Source organism: Temnothorax longispinosus, chromosome 6 (genome assembly GCF_030848805.1).
Source record: "Temnothorax longispinosus isolate EJ_2023e chromosome 6, Tlon_JGU_v1, whole genome shotgun sequence".
NCBI lineage: Eukaryota > Metazoa > Arthropoda > Insecta > Hymenoptera > Formicidae > Temnothorax > Temnothorax longispinosus.
The window spans coordinates 6,431,752-6,456,557 of NC_092363.1; the positions used below are offsets into that span (position 1 = coordinate 6,431,752).

The 24,806-nt window shown below is 41.1% G+C and overlaps 5 protein-coding genes across 10 annotated transcripts in view; 1 reads left to right on the forward strand and 4 right to left on the reverse strand.

Annotated features, from left to right (window-relative positions):
• Window positions 1–7,082, reverse strand: part of Tyf (twenty-four) — a 25,110-nt gene extending 18,028 nt beyond the window's left edge. For 2 of the 5 annotated variants that reach the window (XM_071781905.1, XM_071781906.1), the window contains exon 1: window positions 347–3,601. In XM_071781905.1, the coding sequence (XP_071638006.1) occupies window positions 347–751 (405 nt within the window). In that variant the 5' untranslated portion in view covers window positions 752–3,601. Of the gene's footprint in view, window positions 1–346; window positions 3,602–6,943 lie in introns of those variants that run through there. The other 3 variants (XM_071781904.1, XM_071781903.1, XM_071781908.1) reach the window with 3 other exon arrangements.
• Window positions 3,855–6,260, forward strand: Pis (phosphatidylinositol synthase). The gene is made up of 4 exons (XM_071781912.1): window positions 3,855–4,275; window positions 4,722–5,010; window positions 5,252–5,415; window positions 5,495–6,260. Exons 1-4 carry the CDS (start codon window positions 4,164–4,166, stop codon window positions 5,647–5,649), a joined length of 720 nt encoding a protein of 239 aa, XP_071638013.1. The 5' UTR covers window positions 3,855–4,163; the 3' UTR covers window positions 5,650–6,260.
• Window positions 6,259–10,073, reverse strand: LOC139815191 (leucine-rich repeat-containing protein 47). Its single transcript, XM_071781910.1, has 5 exons — window positions 9,968–10,073; window positions 9,232–9,867; window positions 8,381–8,848; window positions 7,976–8,303; window positions 6,259–7,869 (listed from the first exon to the last, which is right to left on the reverse strand). The coding sequence occupies exons 2-5, from the start codon at window positions 9,818–9,820 to the stop codon at window positions 7,665–7,667; spliced, it is 1,590 nt and encodes a 529-aa protein (XP_071638011.1). The 5' UTR covers window positions 9,821–9,867; window positions 9,968–10,073; the 3' UTR covers window positions 6,259–7,664.
• A 4,213-nt stretch (window positions 10,074–14,286) lies between these two features.
• LOC139815089 (astacin-like) lies at window positions 14,287–17,084 on the reverse strand. The gene is made up of 4 exons (XM_071781722.1): window positions 16,016–17,084; window positions 15,239–15,541; window positions 14,710–14,846; window positions 14,287–14,465 (listed from the first exon to the last, which is right to left on the reverse strand). The coding sequence occupies exons 1-4, from the start codon at window positions 16,308–16,310 to the stop codon at window positions 14,379–14,381; spliced, it is 822 nt and encodes a 273-aa protein (XP_071637823.1). The 5' UTR covers window positions 16,311–17,084; the 3' UTR covers window positions 14,287–14,378.
• A 748-nt stretch (window positions 17,085–17,832) lies between these two features.
• Window positions 17,833–21,043, reverse strand: LOC139814687 (hatching enzyme 1.2-like). 2 transcript variants are annotated; one of them, XM_071781147.1, is made up of 4 exons: window positions 20,301–21,043; window positions 19,699–20,004; window positions 19,076–19,212; window positions 17,833–18,815 (listed from the first exon to the last, which is right to left on the reverse strand). In XM_071781147.1, exons 1-4 carry the CDS (start codon window positions 20,647–20,649, stop codon window positions 18,690–18,692), a joined length of 918 nt encoding a protein of 305 aa, XP_071637248.1. In that variant the 5' UTR covers window positions 20,650–21,043; the 3' UTR covers window positions 17,833–18,689. The 2 variants fall into 2 exon arrangements, with proteins under 2 accessions (XP_071637248.1, XP_071637247.1); XM_071781146.1 differs by having other exon boundaries at window positions 17,833–18,863.
• Between the last annotated feature and the right edge of the window lie 3,763 nt (window positions 21,044–24,806).

Here is a 24,806-nt window from a genome sequence, read left to right on the forward strand (position 1 = left end):
TTTAATCGGAGCTCATATAATTTATAGATCACACATTCGATTCTCTCATGTTCAAAAGCGAGAACAGGAAGAAATTGGAACATTGAATGATGTGTCAATCGATGTATAATTTTCTCGTGAGCTGGATGTTTATTCCTAGGCAACAAAAATAACTTTCTGACGAGATCCGACGCGAAAGGGCGAAAGCTAAAGGTCTCAAAGAAACCTTCGTCGATAATTTTACAGATCCCCAGGTCCATCCTGCGTGCTTCTCGTTGTACAAAGTACTCGCGACAACTCTGAAAAAAGGGAAGGTTCCTCGACGACGCGAGTCCCGAGATGTTTTCCTCGACGCAGTCGCGCTCACCTGTTTGCTGTCGGCGCCGCTGCTCGGCGGCGAGCTGATCGAATCGGCGGCGCCAGCGGCAAAATTAGCCGGAGCAATCTCGATGTTCGAAGTTTGCTCCACGGCGGTGACGGCGACGGCAGCAACGGCGACAGAGTGGTCGTCGTCGTCGTCGTTGTTGTTGTCGTTACTGTTGTTGGTGTTGTCGCTACCGGTCGTCGATGCGACGTTGACGTTCTCTACATCGATAACAACATCGGCGGCAGCGGCGGCGGCGGCAGCGACGGCGACGACGGAGGCAGCGGCGTCGACGTCGGCGGCACGATCGCTCTCGGCGATTTTGTCAGGAGCTACCGGTTCCTGACGGTGTTCCGGCCCTGGGGCCATCTTGATCGAGATTGACAGCGCGGTGTCCGCCGTGCTCATGGCTCCCTCGTCATCTCCTTCCCTTCTCTCTTAGCCCTCAAGGGCCATCAAGCCTCGGAAGGACCGTTCGAGGACCGCTCGTCGACGATCCGTGCCGCATTGAAGACGCTGCGCCGCACCCGATGAACTCTCGGTCGTACGAAGACGAGAAGCACGTTTACGACGACGACGATGTCTCGATGACGGAGCGTCGATCCGGTTGACACCGACGCTCGCGCGGGACGCTGAGTTTCTCAACTGTTTCAATTCGAACTAATTTTGGTCCTCTTTCTCCTCGTATCCTTTTGGATTACAGAGAGTACGTACGCGGCCTGGAAAAGGACCGGCTAATCTAGATGTTCACCGAGAGAACAACAATGAGCCGTCAATTTAGGACTCGCGATCAGTCAATTTGGAGACCAACAGCCGCGAATCTAATTAATCTAAGAAGTACCTTGGGCTAAGAAAAGGACGAGAGCGAGAGAGGTCCTTAATCCGGGATCCGATCGAGAATCCAGGGAGGTTTTCGATCGAAAACAATGTCCGGATATTTAAAACACTCACGATCTTATCTATGCGACGCGACGCGGAGTTCTTCGCGGAGATTTTCGCACTCGGTTCCGCACGCGCGCGCACGCGACGGGAAAGATGTTCCTCGCGACGGATCGAATCCTCCTCGAGAATCGGAATCGCGGGATTTCCCTCGGCGGAGTTCCTCGGGAGGCTCGTCGAGATCGGACGGCACTCGTTTTCGCGGCGCAGCCACGTCGGCGAGAGAGGGCTGCCGCGGAGCCGACGGCCGAGTCCTCGCGCCGCGCGAATTTGAGGTTAGTTCACGGGCTGTCAACCGTCGCGGCGACACAGCTGTCCCTCGCGCGACGTCATCGATCGCGGCGGGGCCCTGGCGGAAGAAGGTTCGACGTTACTCCGTCACTTGGTCGCCGTACGGAGACGTACGCGAGGATCTCACAGCACTCGATCAATTAAAGCGTTCCTTCGCGGAGGGCGAGCGCACGGCCCCGGGGAGCGGACTAGCGGAGCGTCCGTACGGGAGGCAACAACTTACGTAAACGCGACACCGCTCTGGCGGTCACATGTCAAATTTGAACGATCGACGCGTCGCCAACGGGTGGATTCGACCGCGTGCCGTTTTCTTCCTCCTCTGGTATCACGTCACACCCGCGCGTCGTGGGTCCGGGTCGTCTCAAAAGTGCGGAATCGCCGTGCACGGTCGAGATCGGGGCCCGTCCGGTGTCGCTGCCGCGCTGCTGAACGTCGGCGTTCCCTGTCGCAGGTGGACTCCGGCTCGGCTGGACAGTACCATTTCCAAGTACGACGACGACGACGACGACGACGAGGATGACGATGACGGCGCGTCGTCGCGCGGACAACACGAGCGCCCGCCGAGGAGGCTGCACTGGCTGCTGCTGCTGCTGCTCGCGCGGCAGGAGTCGGCGCGGGGAGGTGGCGCGCGTCGACGCGTAAAACCGTCCGGTCTCGGCGTAGCGACGCGGCGATGTTGATAATCGCCGCCGCGGCGAGCACTCATCGATTCAAAATGGCCGCTGCCGCTGCCGCTGCGCAGAGGCGACGCGGCGAGTGCTGCACGCGCGACGCACGCACGTATGTACGTACGCGCGGCACGACACGGCGGAGAGTCCATCCGCGAGGACGTTCTCGCGGAGTAAACCGATATAAACGCTACGCACACGCGGGACTCACACGAGTCTCACGCGAAAGAGCTTCTTTGCCGTGCGCACTCCCACTTTCTCACAGCCACGCACACCGCGCACACGCACGGCGGCACACATATACCCCGCGAAGCACGCGAAATCTCTCCGCGCGTCGATCGCCTTTTAATCTATCCTCTCTATCCTCCACGGCGAGGAAGCGCGCGACGTCGGCGTCGACGAGCGACGTCGTCATCGCCCGCTCGGCGCGGCGCCGCGATCCGTGGAGCGCCGCGACGCACGACCGACGGCCGCTCACGGCGCGGATGCCGTCGGCATGGCAGATGCCGTTCGCTCTCTCGGCGCGCGAGGACCGCGAGAGGATCTATACGCGGATGAGATCGAGGATTATCCGAGAACACGATAGGAGACAAGCGCGGGCAGAGTCGATTCCGCGCGGAGCGACGAGCGACGTGCGCCCGTCGATTGGTCGTCGTCCCCGAGATCGGGCGTGGGGTTATCGATCGCGCGACATCGCCTCTTCCTGGGGGGACCACGTCTTCGAGCGAGACGTCCTCGTAGGAGACGATTCTGGGCACCGACGCGACGAATTGTCCGTCGGCCGGGGCGCCCAGCAAAAACCCGCCCGAGAAAAAGCCTCGATTTCGCGGGGCCGCCGACCGCGGGGAACGGGAGGCGGCGCACGGGTAACGCGCGGAGCCGTTCCGCGCGGGGGCGAGAAGACAGGTCCACTTCTCTCCGAGGAGATTTCACGGGATAAGTCTCCTCCGTCCGAGCGACGCGCCGTCCGCACGCGCGCGAACGATTATCACCGGGAAAGCGGGGAAAGGCCGAGGGCGGACCGCCCGCTTTTGCAACGGACTTTACACTTTCCCGTCGCGACACTACAAAGAAGCGGAGAATCCTCGCTTTTGCGCAGAGGAACGGCGGCGGCGGACCAGCCGCTTGGCCTCCGAAAATGTCGTCTGGCGCGCGGGCAGCCGCGTGCCTCCTCGACGAGGGAGCCTTGGTGCTACTCTCCTCGCTTTTCCTCCTCGCTTATAGAAACGAAACCGACGAATGAACTATTCCTTTTAGCCTAAAAACCGTATAGAAAGGAGAAAAAGAGAGAACTTGAAGGTGCGATGATTGACGCGAGGCACGTTTTTTTACAGCTAACAAGTTCATTACGAAGCAGACAATCTTTTTATTAACAGGTAGAATACTCGTTGAAGTTAGTATTGATGTAATACATGACCTACCAAAGTTTTATAGTCTGGTGCTCATTTTAGATTAATTAAAATAGCCTATTCCAGATATCTTACATTTTATTGATTCAATTAAACAAAAATTAATATTAAATAATTATAGTAATTATAGCTTTGGGAGCGGAAGTGCGCGTGGCGCGCGCGGAACCGATTACGGTCGTGGGTTTTTGATCGCGACCGGTGCACGCGTCACCGCAGGTCGATACATCTCGAAATCGCGGCGGATACGAGGCACCGCCGCTCGATGCTGCTCGATGCCGACCGCTTCGTTGCCTGCCAGCTGCATCCGGACGACGCGACGCGACGCTCGCCGACGGCCGACACGTAGGGAAGAGCGTGAGGAAGAGAGATAGAGAGCGAGAACGAGAAAAGTATCACGCGTGTATTCTCAGTTCGAGCGAAGTGACACTCAGCGGAGACGACAGTGCGGACACCCGCGAGTCGCATCCGAGAGATAATCCTTGACACCGCCGCGCCGGCAGCCCCAGATAAGCCATGATCTCGCGTGATCTCGGGAGTAGATATTCGCCGCGGGAGAATCCACGCCGGAGCGACGCCGAGATGTCGGAGTCGGAGAACATCTTTTTGTTCGTGCCGAATATCATCGGTAAATACCTAATCTCGAGCTACTTTTGGGATATAATCGCTCGCTGTGACGAGCGTGGCGACGTGCGAAACCACTGTCTTACATGTAGTACGCGGTATGACTGGCATTGACTGATCGTGAGAGGCACGAGGCGGCTGTAAAACCGGATTTTCCTTCGACGAGTCATTTTGCGTTAAAGTCGTTCAGTCGATGAGACGAGCCATATATGAATCACGCTTTTAAGGTTGCCTTTATTGATCGAGTCCGCGCCGCTATTGTTTCACGTAACGTTTGTATCGGCCAGCCAATAGTAAACTTTCCCCGCGATCCTTTCAGTTCCTTTCTTTAGGCCGAGAAGCTTGAATCTTGAATTATTTTCTGATCATAATGACGAGACGACCGTTCGAATTATGTTCTCACGCGTCAAGCGTGAAAAAAGTAGTAAATACGATTATGCATTCCAACAGGTTTCGGCAGGGTGATCCTGGCGCTGATCTCCTTTTACTTCATGCCCACCAACTATGTCATCGCGTCGTGGTGTTACGTGGTCAGCTCGCTGCTGGACGCGATAGACGGCCACGCGGCCAGGTATTACAACCAGAGCACCAAGTTCGGCGCGATCTTGGATCAGCTAACGGACAGAGTCGGCACGATGTGTCTCATGGTCACGTTATGCCTGTTCTATCCCACCTACACCTTCTGGTTTCAGTTGAGCATGGCTATCGACATAGCCTGCCACTGGATATACTTGCACACGTAAGAAAGAAAATAATGAATGCATATTATTATATGTATTACAGGCTGCGGTCCACTTGACGCTACAAATGCTTCGAAGCATTCCTCTTCTCTTTTCTTTCAATAAAGAAAGAAGGAGAAGAAGAACGCTCCAAAGTGTTTGTAGCGTCAAGTGGACCGCAGCCACAGATTACATTGTATAATACATTGTATAATGCAATCTAAGGAGAGAATGTGATTATATTGCCTTGTCGAAATGCAGGACTCTTCTGCAAGGGAAGACCAGTCACAAGTTTATCGACATGTCTGAGAATCCGATCATGAGACTGTACTACACAAACCGGACGGTGCTGTTTTTCATGTGTGCTGGCAACGAGGCGTTCTACGCCGGTCTGTACCTGTTGCATTTTACCGAAGGACCAATTTGTAAGTGCCATCGTCGCAATTTCACGTTTCTCTCCCACTTGCAAACGCGACACACGTAACACTATATTTCGTCTTGCAGTTGTCGGTATAGGTCTGTACAGATTGATCGTGTACCTGAGCGCCCCGGTAGCGTTCGTCAAAGCCGCTATCTCTGTACTACACGGATACGTGGCGTGCATCAACCTCAGCATCATCGACGTGAAGGAACGCCAGGAGCGTCTTAAAACAAATTAAATCTCTCTAAGTCTCCGGACGCATTATCTGCTAGTCAAACTGAATGTGATCTACGAATCTTCCTGTTCTACAAACTGGCGCACGCATGTTTACATACTTCCATAATTCCATATGTATATTTTTAAGAAGTGGAGAGAGTGTGTTTAAAGATGCGTGGTCGAAAGATGTCTATTTTAATTGGCCGATATTCGACGGGTAGGAAGTACCGCGTTTGAAAATAGCAAACGGCCAAATTCCCTTATTCCCTTATGTGTATTAGAATGTATGTGAAATCTATTCTTCTTGGGAAAGAGGAAAAAAAACTTATTTTTAAAGCACTATTAATAGCGTCAATGACCAAAATATTTTGTTACCGTAATATAGCATTACATTTATATATTTAGCATATTATTTTATAGCATTTACTGAAACAGTGAATTGTTGATGTCTTATTTTCAGAATTTTTGACACGTAGAGATTATAGGTGTCTAATATCTTCGATATCTCAGTATATTTTTACATTTTTCCAGTAGACAGTTTAAAGGACTAGCCACTCTTCGCGTAGCCAAAACACGTAGCGAGAATGATTTCAATGTATCAAAATGAGTTGAATAAAACATCACTTTAATATCTCTTTGCTCCAATTTATTGCACCGAATTCTATGAATATCGAGGTTAACATATACATAGAAGTGAAGTATAATTAGTATAAATTATATGAATATTATGCATCAGCTTTGCTCAATTTGCGACATAGGTATGGCAAACAAAATAAAAAGAACCTTGCACGCATGCAGTGCAACCATCTTTTCAACCAAATCAAATACAGACTTTTTGTAAAATACAAAATAAAGATGTAAATACCAAAATACATCAGACATGATAAAAAAATAAATAATTCTCAATCTGATGTAAAAGAATGTGGGAGCCGTGTAAAACGGATACATCGTAAAGAATCAACAATGAACTTCGTATTATCGCGCTTGGACATCCGCGCGAGGAGTCGCTGGGCGACGATGTCGCTGGCGGATAACAATGACGCGCGTGTCGTTATCGTGATCGGGGGCACCCGCACGGTACACGGAGTGACGGAGGCGCAAAAACAAAACGTGTTAATTATAAAACGTGACTGATAGGTTTCGCACGCGCGCGAACCGGGGTTGCGCGGTTGCGCTTAACCGGGCGCGGGTACGCGGGGGCGGGAGGGGGAGGGCGACGGCGGGACGGAGAAATTCGGGGTACCGCGCGATACACGGCACCGGGCGGCACGAGCCCCGGCGTGCTCCGGCGAGCGGGAGGAATAACGTGTACTAACCTCAAAGGCCTCGCTCTCCCGACGTGACCAGTCATAATTTCAGCGCCATATTATCACTTCAAACACTCGCGCATATCGGGGGGGAAAGTTCGCGAACTTCGTCGTCGCACACACGGGGCACCTTCCTCTTATCGCCGGGGAACACCGCGAAGGACGAGTACCGCGGCGCACGGTCGCCGCGGGGACGCGGCGGAGGGTGTCGGTCGACGAACGTCCGGGCTTCCGGACGCGAACGCGGCACGCGCGACGACGTACAATATTTATAAAAACAGATGAGGATTCAGCAGGACCGGTGCTCGTCGAGGCGGCGCGGCGCGATTCGGCAGAGCGACAGAAGCGCCACCGTCGTCGCCGCAGGCCACCACCGCGGCCGGTCGACGTCGACGCGACACTGCCCCTTCGCGGAATTCGAATCTGCGGGCGGACAACCGCCCGCATCCTGTCCACCGAATCTTTCTAATCGACGCGATAAAGCGAGCCGAACTTCCGCGATCACTACGTTATCGCGATCTCGACGCTTCCGAGTCACGGAATAAATAAACGCGTTTGGAAGATCGCTCTCCCCGTCTTGGTAACTTTTGCGTTTTCGAACGACAAAAATAATCGAAAATAATATATATCTCTCTCTTTTTTTTCTCTTTCCTTCCTTTTTACAAAAAAAAACTTTAAATTTTTGAGCGGATTCGAATTCGGGCAGAATTCGAGCTACTCGCTGTTCTTTTTATTCTCGTGACACCGCGACGAGCTGTTCGCTAAAATTCAAATCCGCTCTTGAGGGATATACTAATTTTAGGTTCCCTTCGGCGTCGACTACTTTGACTTGTTGAACTATTAAATTGTTGTACTTGTTGTCCGTGTCCTTCGGTTCTGCGGATTCGGCGAGACCTGAGACGATTAAGTCTTTCAGGAATTGATCCAGCACATTCCTGAAAAGAATATAAGATTTTATCCAGAACTGACCTTCTCTCTCTCGCGGTTAAAACAGATAGAAATGCGAACAATATTACATAGGCTTGCAAATTGAGATCTCACCTGCAAATTGTGAACGACAACGCGCTCGTTACCTCCACGAGCATTGTCTGGGTGTCTAGAGACATTTTCGTCACGTCGCTGTTCGTGATGGGCGGAAACGAAATAACTCGCTGCGACTGATCCAACAGGCATGGGAACGAGGGTTTGCCCTCCAGCATATAGAGATACTTGTGTACCCCGGAGTAAACGTTTCGTTTCTTCTCCTTACGCAGATTCTCCGCTTCCGTTTGCAACTTCTGGAACAGATCCGCGCCCGTGTACGTCTTGCTGTGCATTAAAGGTTTTATCTCCAATTCCGTGGGTAGCATCGCTGTATACGTGAGGTGTCCTGCGTAAAAAAATATGTTTTAGTAAAAAAAATAGATACAAAAACAGTATACTCTTTATTAAACATTCGACATTTACCAGGCGCGACGAGTTTCAAATCGTGAGTGGCTATCGTAGCCGCATTCCTCTTCTCGCATATCCCATCGTGCAATCTCGTTTGCAGTTGAATAAACTTTTTGAAACTCTCCTCCGTGAAGCTCATATTTTTCACGATACACGCAGCTATGTAAGGCCTGATACTCTTTACATTTTCCATAAGTTTTATCACCGGCACGTCGTCTACCACCTTCAAGACTCTCAATTTGTGCGTCAAGCTCTCCACCACGCTCTCACTCTCGGAAACTTTTTGGCCTCTTTTTCCCTTTTTCGACGTATTAACTTCTGTCGTGGACGACTCGCTCCTTGGGCAGTGCAGCTTCACGTAATCGAGTACCTGCTTCGTGGAACATTGGTTGATCAATTTGGTCAGCCTCCTGTCCGACAATTTATTTCCTTTCAGGTACACTTCCTTCAGTTTACTACAATCTGCTAATTCACTTGGTACAACTGTGTGTTACAATATAATTATGCATTACTTATCTTTGGACATTTGACGACTTACTTAAGGAAAGTTAAGGCTGATTTATAGAGGCCGTAACCATTGATTTAAGCCGTAATCTTTAAGAAATTGACCAATCACAGTCGATTGTTCTTCTCACAAATCAATGGTTACGGCCTCTATAAATCAGCCTTTTTACATTCGGGGAAGATTACTCAACAGAGAGAGGCTGTGGTCCATTTGATGTTACAAGTGCTTCGAAGCGTTCTTTTTCTTCTTCTTTCTTCATTGAAAGAAAGGAGAAGAAGAATACTTCGAAGCATTTGTAGCATCAAATGGACCACAGTCAGAGAGACATACAAAGGATGGTACGAAAATTAAGTTGCGTTACCAGAAATTAAGTTATCAGCCAGGTTTAAGACCTTCAGTCCCTGCAGTCGGTTTATGGTAATTGGAATCTCCGTGATCCGATTCCCGTTGACGTGTACCTCGGAGAGATGTGCGAGTTCCGCATGACAAACGTCGGGGAAGGCCTCGAGCTGATTGTTCGACAGGTCTAGGATGCTCAGTTTCGTGCACGAGCTACACGACGGTACGTTTCGCAGGAGGTTCGAGGCGAGATTTATCGTGCTGAGCTGAGGATGGCTGCCGAGCTCCTGCGGCAGCGAGGCCAGCTTGTTCCTCGAGCAATCGAGCACCTTCAGCTTGGCGAGCTTGGCGATCGCGCTCGGCAACGCGGCGATCTCGTTCGAGTGCAGCACCAAGGTCGTGAGATTCGCCAGCCTCTCGATCTCGTCCGGCACCTCCCGAAGACACGTGTGCGTTATGCTGAGATAATTCAGGTTGTGGAGGTCGAACAGGTTCCCGTCCAGGCCGGACGTCTCGATCAGTTTGGACACCGACGCGCCTGACAGCACCAATTCATGCCTGTTTTTCTCAGCCGCCTGTTTCACAATCTCCCACGAGTCCTCGTGCGTCATTTTGATGGCCACCGATTTCCCTTATTCGGAATTTTATTCACACTTATCTGTAAACAGTATATCTCAACGAGGAGTGTTTTGAGGTTAGGGACCGTATACTACCGCCAGTAAATCTATTTTCGAAATTGGTACTACGTAGCCACGTACTTATTCATTTTCCGACGATAAAACATCATTTTGGTGCGCGCCCGTGCTACATTTGCAAATGTAATGGTGTTAATATAAAAATGTAAATGAGCAAATCGCAACTGTATCAAATATACTCGACGCTGTATACACTGAAAAGCATGATATATTGATTATTTATTAAAAATGTAATTTTTCATAATATATTTTTGCGATATTAATAAACTCAATTATTATTAAATTGTATACTGTGCGACTGTGCGTGCAATATTAAAATTTAATTGCGTATTTTCGGTTAATCAACGCTTTTATTTAACCATCCATTTGACTCGCGTAGTGTCAAATGATGACCGAATTAATTAAGATGCATCTTCGAATATTTCGTCGTTTATATTATTAACGATACGTAATGATAGACATTGGATGGATTGATTTCGGGACGACTGATGGCCTCACAGCTCATTTAATTAGCAATAGAGTTGATGCAAAATTTGCATCAACCCTGTATTTATTATTTGCAACAACATTTAATCGTCGCGTAGATCTGGCATTAGGTCGAATAAGGCGATCGATGGTCCAACGAGGAAAATTCGTTTTCTAAAAAGAAATTCTCTCATTGCACCATCGGCTGCGTTCCGACAACCGACTTCGACATGCGGACTGATTTTAGAACCGGCCTTAACACATTGACGATTTATAAATTCGGCCGAAAATGTATCGTGCGAATATTCGATAAAATGATTACATTTCTCAATATTGAAGCATTGCGGATATCAACCTGCAATTTCAACATGCATATTTAATTTGCATCATAATGCGAAAGAGCAACCGCTATAATATATGAGGTAACCGTAGCATTTATTGCTAGAATAAAAAGTGTATGAACGCGAATATAAGAACGGGACGCGCGGTGATGCCGCTCTTGGCGCGAGAAGTTTCCCGCGCGCGGCGCGGGGGATGACGCGTCTCCGCCATATTGATGACGTATTCTCCCTTCATTTCCAGATCGTGGCGGACACGGAAAGGATCGGCTCCGGAACGAGTGACGTCGCGAAAGCAGTTTAATTGATGAGAGCAAGCTTTATTCATCTTGCATGAGTTGTTTAACGCAGCACCTATCGCGTAGCATGTATTCAGCGCTCGGGTGTAGCTATTTCTCAAAAAAGTAAGTAAAATAAGTATTTCGCGGTACTTGTTCGGCCGCAGGTACGTCGCGCGGACAATCGCGGACGATCGTATTTTCCATCTGTCGCGAATATCGCGGATATCCGCCAAAAATATTAGTACGCTTATTCGATAGAATGCGGAATAACGATCGCGATCATATAAGCGAGCGCGTAGTATCTGATTTTCATCGTAATTCGGAAAATTCGTGATCGCGAAATCATGAGAGCGGGACGCGTATAGCAACGCCACGGCACTCTTGGCTTTTGGCACGAGAAGTTGTCCGCGCTCCGCGCGGGAGATGACGCGTCTCCGCCATATTGATGACGTACTCTCCCTTCATTTCCTGATAGCGGCGGACACGGAAAGGATCGGCTCCGGAACGAGTGGCGTCGCGAAAGCAGTTAAATTGATGAGAGTAAGCTATATTCATCTTGCATGAGTTGTTTAACGCAGCACCTATCGCGTAGCATCTATTCAGCGCTCGGGTGTAGATATTTCTCAAAAAAGTAAGTAAAATAAGTATTTCGCGGTACTTGTTCGGCCGCAGGTACGTCGCGCGGACAATCGCGGACGATCGTATTTTCCATCTGTCGCGAATATCGCGGATATCCGCCAAAAATATTAGTACGCTTATTCGATAGAATGCGGAATAACGATCGCGATCATATAAGCGAGCGCGTAGTATCTGATTTTCATCGTAATCCGGAAAATTTGTGATCGCGAAATCATGAGAGCGGGACGCGTATAGCAACGCCACGGCACTCTTGGCTTTTGACACGAGAAGTTGTCCGCGCTCCGCGCGGGAGATGACGCGTCTCCGATATATTGATGACGTTCTCCTTCATTTCCAGATCGCGGCGGACACGGAAAGGACCGGCCCGGTGGCCGCAGAACGAGTGGCGTCGCGAGAGTTGTTTAATTGGTAAGTGTAACCTTTATTAATCTATAATGCGTGCATTATTTGCTGCAGTATAAAAAAAAAGACTTATCTAGATTGGTATTTATTTAGATTAAATATAATTATCATTGTTTATATTAATTTTCTTGTCAATATAAAGGTATTTAATTTTAAATTGTTATATATATATATATATATATATATATATATATATATATATATATATATATGAATATATTATATCTATACATTTTTAAATAAATATGTTACTGCAAATAATTTATAATATCATGAACAATGTAATAAGGAAATACATAATCAACACGTAAATAATTTATTGAATATTTATAAAATCTTAAAATATAATCTAAAATTAAACCGAAAGTATATTCGTAATTCGCCAACGATATAATAAACATTAGACGTTCATTTAAATCAATGATTATTTGCCAACTGTAGTCGATGAAATGAACGTCTAATGATAATCTAAAATATTTTATTTTCTAGACAATGTATTAAACGTGCAATAATCCCTATCTCTTTCAAAGTAGAGTACCGACCTAAACGTACGCGTAATCTTATCTTTTACAGGCAATGCCGCTTTTACCGAACAACAGGGCAACTAAACACAATCGCCGCCGACTCGCGACTGTATAAACGGTTCGTTGCGTTGCATTTTCGGGAGTGCCGCTCGAAATCGTTGTATTTTTGAATATGAAAATTAAAATCGTCGCATTTTCGGGAGTGCCGTTCAAAGTTGTCGGATTATTCGGAACTCCGTCACTCGATTTTAATCATTATTATCGCGGGCGATTTTTTGACGGACAAAATCGGGCGTTATTTCATGTTTTCGGGAGTGCCGTATTAATTATCGCGCAATCATTGTTATTCGCATTTTTGGTGCCGGTGAAGTTATCGGGCATCGAGGGAGCTGACAACCCGAGAAGTCAACCTGAGAGGAGGAGGAGGCCTGGGAGAGGCATCGGGTGCCAGCGGAACAACTTTGCGGTAAATATTATTTTTTATTTTGTGTGTAAGAGTAATTTTTTTGTTTGTTCTTGAGCTTTTTTATTTTACCATGATTTAAAAATAATAGCTAGAAGGAAGGAGTAATTTAACATTTTATAAGAATTGATTCTTGTAAAGAACATTTTTGGAAAATGTATAATTATTTAAATAAATATTTAATTAAACAATGAATAAAAAGTTTGATGCTATAGGAATTATGTTTTAAAACATTGAGTTTTTTAAACATTATTTTAATATAAATTTTATATTTATATGTTACAGAACCAACGTAGCTACTTGGCAGATATAATTCCGCTGTTGCGCATCGGTGTCGGTGAGTGATGAATTAATAACATATTTATTGAGATAACGGATGTGTGGTAACTTATTAAATATACATATATCTATAGTATATCAATATATACTATATATCTAGATAAATGTGTATGAAATTTGTTAACAATATAAAGATCTTACACATAAGTATAAAGCATTCTACACATCCGTTGTCTTAAAATGGATCAGTTACGACAGATTACACTTTCTTACCACTGCTACCACTACTACTTGATCAAGACACATACAATTTCTTTTAAAATATATAACGTTACAAAAATAATTAATATACATAAAATATTATGATGATGTTTAATGATTACAAGTACTTATAAAATTATCGATTATTTGTATATAAACATTTATGTGTGTGTATAACACGTCTATAAATGTTTCTTTTTCTTGCACATATATTTGACAACTCTTAACTTTCAATAATTTTTTTCTAAATAAAAAGCTGTTAATGGCATTGTTGTCTGTAATATCGAGACGTTATCGTTACTTGTACTCAAATGCACAATAGAAACGCAAAACAATATCCATAATTTTTCTAATAACTTTAAATACTTAATAAAATTGCGAATAAGTAAAATAAGACCGAATTATATTCTTATTAAACAAAAACGTTTATTTAAAATAGATAAAAATCTAAGGACAAACACTTAATTAAAAAAGACTACGTATAAACGTGAAACGCTTATATATAAAAGACATGTAGGACAAAATCGAAATCTTCCTTTCGAACATTTTTAAAGTCGTCACTACTATTTTTTATTTTAAAAATAATAAGTAACAAAATTCTTTATTTTTAATTTGTAGATTTTTAATAAACTAATAATAATAAATAAGTGAAATATGTAGTTATATGTTTTATACATTATAGTAATAAATATTCTTTTTTTTCATAATATATAGATTTTTATTAAAAGAATGTTTCTAATTTATAATTTCTTATTAATACACAAAACAATTATCAAAGCCAATTATCCGTCAGTGATCTCTGACATAAATCCCAATTGTCGATTACGTCGAACATTTGTACATTTTGTTGATCTTCTGATAATCTGAGGCACTAAAGCCAACTCTCTGCCCAATTTCTGCTTTCGGATCCTAAAAATTTCAATATTATAGGATCATAATGTCACTAAAAAAATTGTTTTGATATACTTACAAATAAATATATACAGACGCGTAATTCGATGCAGCACACATAACTTGTAAACTTATAAAATATTTTCTTTTTTTCTACATCAAACTGACAAGTCGGTATCTCGAATCTACTTTTGTTCAGATAATTAATCTAGTAATGCAACTAATGACATAGGGAACATTTGTAAAAATGATGGTCGCTTACTTTTGTTATGATAGTCTTTACGTTCTGATCTATGGCGAACGCGTACGCTGAATAGTGCATCACGCTGTTATAATCGTAAGGGATGTGGTAGTCTTCGAGTACCTCCGAGGAAAGTTTATCGAAATTACCTGCGGTTCCTAAATGCACAAGACAAAGGAAAGAAATTTATAATGCAGATCTACAGAATAATCTCACTTAATTATTACAGTGTTTGTCACGTGTATCGATAAAAGTCGCTTGTTATTTTAATGTTAAATGATTAATAGTTCTCAAGTCATAAAGGATAAAGATGAATTGCGATAGAAATTTTCACAAACTGCAAAAAAATACCTACAGATAGATAGAAAAATTGCCGATTTAAAAAATAATTTATACTTACTACATTGTCGATACATTAATTATAAATAAATTAGTTGATATTAAATATTAATGTATGACAAAACAAAATATCCTTCGATCAAATATTTGTTAAAAAAAGTTAATCTTTGTTTCAAATCTTTCATCGTTTTAATAGATTGCGAATACGTACTTTCTTCGATATTTTTCCAATTGATAGTCACGTAATCATCTCGGTCATCTCTGGTATGTTCGTGCCAAAAGCCAGCAGTATGCATAATCTCATGTATTACGGTTCCCTTTTTAGTTACACAACCAGGAATCTGCAAGTTTATTATTTGTGCACCGCCGATCTTGCCAATGTAGCTCCAGCATCCGCTATTATCGCTAACGATTTTGACATAATTCTTTTCGTTCGTCCTCGGTTTAAGCCGGAGGCACGTGTACTTTTCATAGTCTTTCATCGCCTCGCGTATAAGTTTCAACTGCGTCTTATCTGCAATAGAAAATTTATAAATAGAAATAATAAAAGTGAAACAATTTCGAATAAAAATGTTTATCCATCTATTGTATGCTCAGGCGAATACTTAATTTTTCGTTTATATCTGATTTTCCATTTTTTGCCATTAAATAATCATTAAATAATCATAAAGTAAGCATTATTATTTTATTTTATTTTTATTTTTCTAAGAATAAAGTATGTTCCAAAATAACATCTACGACATGTTTTAATTCTTTGTGGATATTTTACAATAACACAATCTAATAAACTAAATTAACATACAAAATACAAGTAGAAAATTTCTTCATCTTATTCTAAAATTATTATATTTCGATGCATTTTTCAGGAATTTAGATTTATTAATACGCATTAAATTTGATTCTTTCCGTAAACACAATATATTGTAGAATAATTGCTAAACAAACTACAATACAAAATAGTTAAGCTTTTATTCTCGAAGATACTTACTGAAGTTACCCTCGATTACGTAAGGAATAACGTGATTGGGCCAACGGAGCTTTGGGTCTTTTGCACCGTTTGATCGTGTAGTGCTTTCCGTGACCATGACGTCTCCCTCAAAGTAATTGCCCAATTCTTCGGGATTCACGTTCATGTCTTCGGTCCATTGCGCTACCTTAACTCCTGTATCGTCGTCCGGAATCGTTAAACCGGTTACTAACATATTCCTTAAATCAGGGACCGGCCCCGCCGACGCAAATGTAAGAACGACTGCAAGCGTCCACGCTAACGGTTGACACAACATGATCAACGTTAAATTAAATTACAGCAAGTTACCGATTTAACTATAGTCCCGTGACGGCGAAAACGAGTGCCGAATACAGCTTCCCCGGATCGTCTTTATATGTTCCATCTCAAAGATTCGTCTGCCCCACCTACGCGACTTTCAGGTGGTCACATCAAAGAGTATCATATCAAAGATGCAATTTGGTAACACAAACTTGTACTGATGATCAGTATACAATCCTTTTTTTTTTGTATATGTGCTTACATGCTATAGGTATATATAAGTGAGATAAGACTTGATAAGATGGTTTCATTGATTCCAATCGAGTATTTAATTAATTACGATCAATATACAATCCTTTTTTTTCTGTATTCCTTTTTATATATGTGCTTATATGCTATAGGTATATGAATGAGATAAGATTTGATAAAATGGTGTCATTGACTCGAGTGAAGTATCTATTTAAATAATTTGATTTTATAATTTTAGCGTTGAAAATTTAATTTATCACCGTCTTGGTTTTTCTGGATAGAATTACAAAATTTATTTGGTTGCGCGTATCTGGACACTCGTACATAATTTAGAGCTTTGTCTAACAATTTAGCATCTGTAGGTGTTTGATATTTATATTAAATTAAGCATATAAAATTAAAAACAGGTAATAGCTTTTGTTTAACATTAAATTAATTAATATAAGTGTATTTTCACTTAACAATACAATTATAACATCGTATAAATAATTAACATAATATAAATACCTATTTGTTATCTATTTATAAACTTTTAATTTTTTGTGACCTGTATCTTTCTTTTTTATTTTCTATATATATTTGATAATTATACATAAAAATTCTGTTTATCGGAAGAGAAAGCAAAAGATTGATTCCCATATAATACAAGTACGTTACATGTATTACACTTGAAAAAATTGAATATTAAGTAATTAAACACAATTTTTAAAATTGTTTAATTTTCTCAATTTCCGATAATTTGCTGCAAAATTGCGCTTTTATCAAACGGATGATTGTCTGTGTTGTTATAAAACTTGTATAGTACTTAGATAGAAAGTAAAGAATAATCTTTAAAACAAAAACCGATGAGGTATGTTGTATGTGCTGTAAAATTCAGACAAAATAAATACAAAACAATTTAAATAATTTTATTTTTATTACAATGTTTTGAACAATTTAAAAAGTTTAAACAGGTGACAAAGATAAGTTTGCGTCTTATGTTTATGTTCTCTGAAGTGCGAAAAGTCATACATAATATTGATATTTTTCTTTCTTGAAATATTCCCTGAATTATAACCACTTTGCAATTTTAAAAATTTAAAGATAATAGATGAAAAAAATTGTACTTTCTTAAATTAAAAATTTGTTAAAATGCAAACTTGAGCATTAAAAAATATAAGAAAAGCACTTAAATAAATTCTTAAAAATTATATGTTATTTAAGTTTTTAAGAATATATGTTATTTAAAATGTTTTTTCAACTCTATACATATACGTAAAGTGTACAAATACACTTTAAAATAGATCCCTCTTACCTAATACGTCACAAAATGATAATTCTTTAGCAAGAAGTAATTTTATTAACAAGAAAATCAGTTATAACTTATTTCAGTTAAATAATAATTCAGGATTTTATTTTACATTTAATGCATGGTATGCTTCACTCCGTGATAATTCAAAAATACTTTTATAAAAAAAATTGAGAAAAATAATAAAAAATAAAATAAAACCATTAAGTATGATAACTTTTAATGAGCGTATTGTTCGATTATCATCTTCCTCTATATTTCTATCGAAAATAAATCTAGCAAGAAACCTTGTTATTGTGTTATAAGAAATACATAATGCATTGCAATCTTCTATAAATTACTCGTGATATAATTGTACAAATAATAAATAATTTTATCGTAAAATACCTTACTTGTATTTGAGTACGTATTGGCAATTGAAATTACGTAACGATCTCTTTATCGATCGAAAATTTCCATCACATACATTTTCTCTGCTCTTATTTTCAAACTTCATATAACGTCATATATGATACTCAATCAATATTTGACCATTAACGAAGATAAAAAATTCAATAAGAAAGGTGTTATATATAGATAATGCATTTGTATATAATAATATGTAACTTTATGTAGGTATAAAGTACATTGAAATATACACGATAATGATTATATTAATGTAAAATAATACTGTCGATATTTGCTGTTCACATATTTTTAAAGAGACATAATCATACGTTTTGCATACAAGACTAGATATTTCTTTCTTTCTTTCTTTCTTATTACGCGAAGATTCTTATTAATTAACTCTAATCAAGAATTTTGTCTTTCTTTTGTATCAACACATGCGAAAACTGCTGAATCGTCAATGTTCATTCATTAGTACTGATCGTCGACGTAACTGATTATGCCAGTACGCTGGCCACATCTGTACATCCTTCGGACTTTCAGAATGTCTTTCTTGCTGAAACCCTCCCTCTGACCGAGCTTTATCTCTCTGTCACCCTGGAAGATTCCGCCAATAAGATCCAAAATGCTACTATCCAGTTGTCTCTATACATACAAACACATGGACACGTATGTAACATATAATGCGATTTTGCGATTCGCCAACTCGCAAAATGTACTTTATTAAATTATGGCGAATACGGTAGTTCGTGTCAGCGTAAGCTCCGTCCAGCGATTAAACCCAGTCAAGTAATATAATTAATAATAAAGCATTGATATAGAAAACACATGTGAAAATGTTCTTAGAAATCGCTTACTTTCGGCACGATGGTTTTTAATTGATAATTCTTGGAGAACGCCGTCGACGAGTAGTGCATCACGCTGCCGTAATCGTAACCGACGCCGAATGCGTGGGTGATCTCCGGGGGGGCCTTATTAAAATTGTGCGCGTGACCTACATGCATAAAGTACATGATAAAAATAGAATTTCATAATGCAGAGGAGATAACCTTAGCCGGTTATTGCGCCGATGACCATAAGTTTTACGGTAGAGAGAGTCGTTCGTATTCATTTCGGAATTGAGGCGTCGCAATGTTAAATTCTCGTGCTACAAGCGATAAAAAAATTCTCTAGAAATTTCCAAAAATTATTGCCATAAAAAACATTGCCAAAAAAAGATTACAAAAATATTTAAGTCAGTTAATATTGAATAATACTAAATAACAGACAAGATGCCATGGTTTTCGATTAAATTTTTATTAAAAAAGAATCGATGCTCAGGTATCAGCTCAAGATTTTCAGCTTTAAAAAATTAACAGTTAAGATAAAGAATCAGAGTGACGCGAGAAAGTGTGTCAAACGGGCGTTAGAGCTTAGGATTGTGATATTTTCCTTCAGTCAGCCTTGTCGTTCGAGATATGAGTAGGACGCGAATACACACCGTTCGAGATATTGTCCCACAGTATGTCCACGTACTCGTCCCGCTCGTATCTGCTGTGCTCGTGCAAAAAGCCGACGGCGTGCATCAGCTCGTGTATCACCGTGCCCTTCTGCGTCAGGCAACCGGGAACCTGAAGGTTTAGATCCTGCCGGCCGCCAATTCTACCCACGCTGCTCCAGCATCCGGTGTTACCGGCTGTGATTCTGACGTAATCGCTCTCCTCGCCCGTGTACGGCTTAAATCTGATGCACGTGTACTTGTGATAGTCGTCCATTGCGTCGTATATAACTCTCTGTTGTTGCGCGTCTACGATTTCATGGAAGAATGAAAATATAGTTTTAAGCGATAAAGGAGGGAACCTTACACACAATTGCTCAGATGAATTTAAGCACTCAATTGTCTGAATGTACAATTAACACTCGTGCTTAAATCGTTAAGTAAATTAGTAAAATAGTATAATAATAAAATAATAAAATAGTAAAATAGTAAAGCAACTCAGTAAATCGTTTTTTAAATATGATATGATCGCCCGTCCCATCAGTTTGGAAAAAATAGGAAAAGGGAACGGTCGTATCGAGTTTAAGATTTTCAAAGTTACTCACTGAAGTAAGGACTAATCATAAAAGGAATGACACCGTTGGGCCACCGGGCGGAGACCGCCGCGAGACCGTTTCTTCCGATGCTCGGCGGAAACAGGATGTCTCCCTCCGCGTATTCGCCCAGCTCCTCCGGGTTCACGTCCATATCCTCGCGCCATTGGGCCACCTTCAATCCGGTTTCGTTACTCGGGAATCCGTAGAGCGAACTGCCAAGATTTCGTAGGTGAGCGATCAGTCCGCCAGGACTGTCCACGGCATTGTCGAAAACATCCCGACGACGAAAGGTCGGCCAGGCCGACGTCGACGTCGTCAGGGCGAGGAACGCGAGGGTGGCCAACAGTCGACACGGCATGATCGATGTTCAATCGGATTTCGGTACCGGTCTAAGTATCTCTGTATACCTCTACGAGTTCACAGTTTCGCGACAACGAGCGCGAATGCAATGATACTCGGCCACTCGGGTCGTTCCCGTTTTTATACGCCATGTCGAAAAAAATCTGTGCCCCACCCGCGCGGATGTGCTTGCCGCTTTAGGAAGCGGCTCCGGAAGTGATCGGGGCCATCCGTTGATAACCGTGGACTTTAAGTAATGGCGTGCTCATAGATTTGCGCCTGGTATCTCTCCGATACCTCGAAGGCGCGACATCAAGACCCTGAGGACGCTGTGAGTCATTAATCTTTCCGACATGCCGATTACTTTGGAGGAGGCCGAAATTCTTAGTTACCTCTTTCGAGCCTCTTTCGCAATTTTGTATATATGTATATATGTACATATATGTACGCATGTATATATGTACGTGGATCGTCACCGACATTGTTAATATTCGGATTCAGGTTTGAAGGTACGGAATCGCTCGCTGTTTTTTCACCGAGAAACGCAATTATCTCAATTTGGAAATAGTTGATTAGCAATTATTCAAGCATTTAAAAGCATTTAATTAGAAATAGACTTGAGCATGATGAAGAAAGTTGCATTGTGTGTAAAATAATTTCCGGCTCTTCTGGCTTGAGATAAATTTTACAAAAATTTTGGGAGATAAGTCGAGGATATACTAGCTTTAGAGAATAAATTTTGATTGAAGGATTCAAATGCGACGTCTGAGGATATCCATTTTTTACTGAAGATATCAATTTTTTGCGGCATATTTTATTTGCATATGTCGAGGAATAAAAGATAAGAAATTTTAGAAGCGCGAGATAATCCCCGCGGAAGTGAGGAAGTGCGGAACCCGTTCAGATCATTGCCACTTGATGCGTCAAGTACGTCTGCATAATCGGAGAACGGCGTTATTAGCACATAGAACGGTGGGATTAATATCTCGACACGAGTCATTCACATGCAAATCTTGCCGAGCAAACATTTGTCATCGAAGTCGAAACCTCGGGGTATGACAGTAAATAGCCAAGGTCGTCACTTTTGTTAGTCTTGTCGCCCGTTTCGATATTATACTTACAATTACAATACGTTTCTTTGCTTAAAACATTCATTTAATTTAAGAAAAGAAACTCGAACAAAATTTGAAACACTTTGAATGTTTTCTTTAAATGTTTATGAAATGTTACTTGTGAAACGTAAATGCTTAAAGTGTTTTAAGTTTTTTGCTGAATTCTAAGATAAAATAAAAATTAGAAAAAATGTTTAGAAAAATGTTGTAGAGAACAAACGGGATCTGTTCAGACTTTCTGTTCATGATCGCGATTAAAAAACGTTCTAATGTAAATTTTCATAAATATTTCCAACCAGATGTTATGAATTTTTTAAGGAATCAAACAAAGGATCCTAATTAGATCCCAGAAAGTGGGATTTGTTCGAAAAAAATAGCGTCCAAAACACCGTTATTTATAATTATTCGAGTGATTAGAAATGGCAGCGACTAATTGCGACCTATGAATATCGCAGTGTTTAACTAGCATACAAAGATAGCGAGGGACTGAAAGCAGCGCTACGAAAATTCCATTTCGCGTTATCTAAAACCAGTTTAAAGTGTATCTATCAGCGTACTAGAGTTAAATGTTAGAACTCGGGTTCCCCTTTCTATTACGCGAGCGGCGACGATAATTTTCGGTCGAAAAAAATAAATCAATCCCGTCGGCCGGCGCGCAGTTTACATACAGGTCGGTACTTCCGGGATTTGCGTTTACATAGCGTTTAGAGGGGTGCGATAGAAATAAAACTAAAATTGTTTAAATAATTTTAATACTTTAATTTATGTCAAAATATACTTAAACAAGAAACAATAAAATTAATATTGCATTAACAAAGAATAGCACTCACCGCAAAACTGGCCGCGAGCATGGCTGTGATGATAATGACAGTTCTCACATATTAATTCGTGGCATCAATGATTCTTGATTCATAAAGTTTGCGACATCCTGGACCTCCGCAGAGATGATTGATCAAACACACTCATTTAGCAAATCTACAAATCCGAACTCCATATCCTGCAAACATTATACATGTACACATCGCATACATACATTTCATGCAGTCTCACGAATGATAGCTCTATATTATATATGTACTACTTACAAAATACAATTGACGAATCAAACGTTTCATCTATCATTGTTGTCCTTCTTCCTCGAGTTTTCTTTGATAAACTTTTCTTTTTTCTTGTTACATTTTTTCCTTTGATTTTTCTTCTTTGTTGCGTTGTCTCCTCTATCGTGATACCTTGCTGAAAGATGTCTCTTGATTCTTTTTCAGCAATGTCTTTCTGTAATCCTTCTTTCTCCATTATTATCCTTTTCTCTTCTTTCGATTCTTCCTTGATAAATATTTCATAATTTCAACACCGTAATTTCTATCTTCAATATTCTTTAAATTCACTTTGCTTCTCCGGTCATACTTTTCGGCCGCTTTTTCTTTTTTTCTTCGATTCCCTCCTTCAACACACTTCTCTTTCTTCTTGTTCTATTTATTTCTTCGATCTTCAATCTTCTATATATTATCTTCTCTATTGCGATGCCTCGTCAAGGGATTTTTCTTGATTTATTTTCAACAATATTTTTTTATTGTACTTCTTTTTCAATCGTTATTCTTGCTGCTTTTTCGATTCTTCTTCAATAAACTTGTTGTAATTTCTCCACTGCAATTTTCATCCTCAACGCTTTTTCATATTGTGCTTATCCATTTTTATATGGCTATTTCTTCTCCTCCTCCTCGATCCTTCTACGACAAATATATCTTAATTTTTGCTCCACCATTTCTTTCTTTCATTTTCGTTCTTCTGTCATTACTTTATCTCCTATTGTGCGACATCTTGACGAGAGATTTCTCTTGATTCCTTTTCGCCCCAATTTTGTTACAATATTCCTTCTTCCATCATTGATTATCTCATCTTCTTGATCTTTTCTTGACAAATTTATTATAATTATTCTGCAGTTTTTACTTTCGATGTAATTTGTTTCTTCGTTTATCAGTAAGATAAACGACAGAATATATCGTTTTTTACATAATTCTTAACGTTATATTTATTGCATTTTTACACAAGTAAATTTCTTCAAATTATAAAGAAAATTAATTTTTATTGAGAATTTTATACAGAATAAATTTGTAATTATACCCTCCCGCTTTATTCCTACCTACCCGTATGCTTATTTATTCCTACCTAAACTTCTTACAATTATAATACTAATAAAGTTTCTTTCTAATGTCGAGAACCACCCATAATCTTACCTGCTCGTACCTTTACTTATTCGTTTTCCTACCTACCCGATTTTTATCTAATTTTTATCTGTATTCCTACCTACCCTATATTCCTTTATCTAGTATACCTATAATTATAATTGCAATTACCTACAAAAAGCGTGCGCAAATTTGATTTTAAATTAGGACCGTTTAGAAGTTTTAGGGAGTTTAAATAAGAGTTTACGCGGGATAGAGATTTAATTAGAGACGGCATTGATTACGTGCACTGAAACAAATTTATTATTTGCAAGAAAATAGATTTCTTTTTAAATTTAAGTTCTTTAATTTAAAGAAGTATATTAGGTAGATTCGAGAAAATATTTTAAACTCAGAAAAATGTTTTCTTAAATCTACCCAATACTTCTTTGAATTAAGAAAACTAAATTCAAAGAAATCTATTTTCTTGCAAATAATAAATTTTTAGTGTTTTATTGCGTTACACACAAAATATAAACACTAAAACCGAGTTAAAATAAAACACTTATTAATCGAAAAAGCGTTTAAAGTGAACGTTTAAGCCTGATCTACAATGTGCTCTTTGCTTCCTGTTTTTTGCTTTTAACCTGTTTGCGACTATCCCGTATTTCGCAATTGCGTCGCGTAAAGGTGCTTTTTCATGGGCGTCAGTTGACGCCGATATTCTGACGCGCAATGAAGAAGCGTCAATGTGTCAATTGACCATGCGTCAATTTTTGGAACTCGCGTCGAGAAATGATACACATAACCTGCAGTGTTATTATTTATTGCAGTAGTTTTCGAAAAAATGTGTTCGCCGTCAATGAAATATTATGAGTGGATGGTAGAATGTGCAAATAGCT

Excerpts from the sequence above, each read along its gene's own strand:
- Pis (XM_071781912.1), top strand. The coding sequence starts at position 4,164 with ATGATCTCGCGTGATCTCGGGAGTAGATATTCGCCGCGGGAGAATCCA. Across the intron at positions 4,276-4,721 it reads GTTCGTGCCGAATATCATCG|GTTTCGGCAGGGTGATCCTG; the intron begins GTAAATACCTAA and ends GCATTCCAACAG. Across the intron at positions 5,416-5,494 it reads TTTTACCGAAGGACCAATTT|TTGTCGGTATAGGTCTGTAC; the intron begins GTAAGTGCCATC and ends TTCGTCTTGCAG.
- LOC139815191 (XM_071781910.1), bottom strand. The coding sequence starts at position 9,820 with ATGACGCACGAGGACTCGTGGGAGATTGTGAAACAGGCGGCTGAGAAA. Across the intron at positions 8,849-9,231 it reads GGCTGATAACTTAATTTCTG|TTGTACCAAGTGAATTAGCA; the intron begins GTAACGCAACTT and ends TGTAACACACAG. Across the intron at positions 7,870-7,975 it reads TTGTCGTTCACAATTTGCAG|GAATGTGCTGGATCAATTCC; the intron begins GTGAGATCTCAA and ends TATTCTTTTCAG.
- LOC139815089 (XM_071781722.1), bottom strand. The coding sequence starts at position 16,310 with ATGTTGTGTCAACCGTTAGCGTGGACGCTTGCAGTCGTTCTTACATTT. Across the intron at positions 14,847-15,238 it reads TTGGAAAAATATCGAAGAAA|GAACCGCAGGTAATTTCGAT; the intron begins GTACGTATTCGC and ends TTGTGCATTTAG. Across the intron at positions 14,466-14,709 it reads TAAAGACTATCATAACAAAA|GATCCGAAAGCAGAAATTGG; the intron begins GTAAGCGACCAT and ends TGAAATTTTTAG.
- LOC139814687 (XM_071781146.1), bottom strand. The coding sequence starts at position 20,649 with ATGCCGTGTCGACTGTTGGCCACCCTCGCGTTCCTCGCCCTGACGACG. Across the intron at positions 19,213-19,698 it reads GTGGGACAATATCTCGAACG|GTCACGCGCACAATTTTAAT; the intron begins GTGTGTATTCGC and ends TTATGCATGTAG. Across the intron at positions 18,864-19,075 it reads TAAAAACCATCGTGCCGAAA|AGACAACTGGATAGTAGCAT; the intron begins GTAAGCGATTTC and ends TTGTATGTATAG.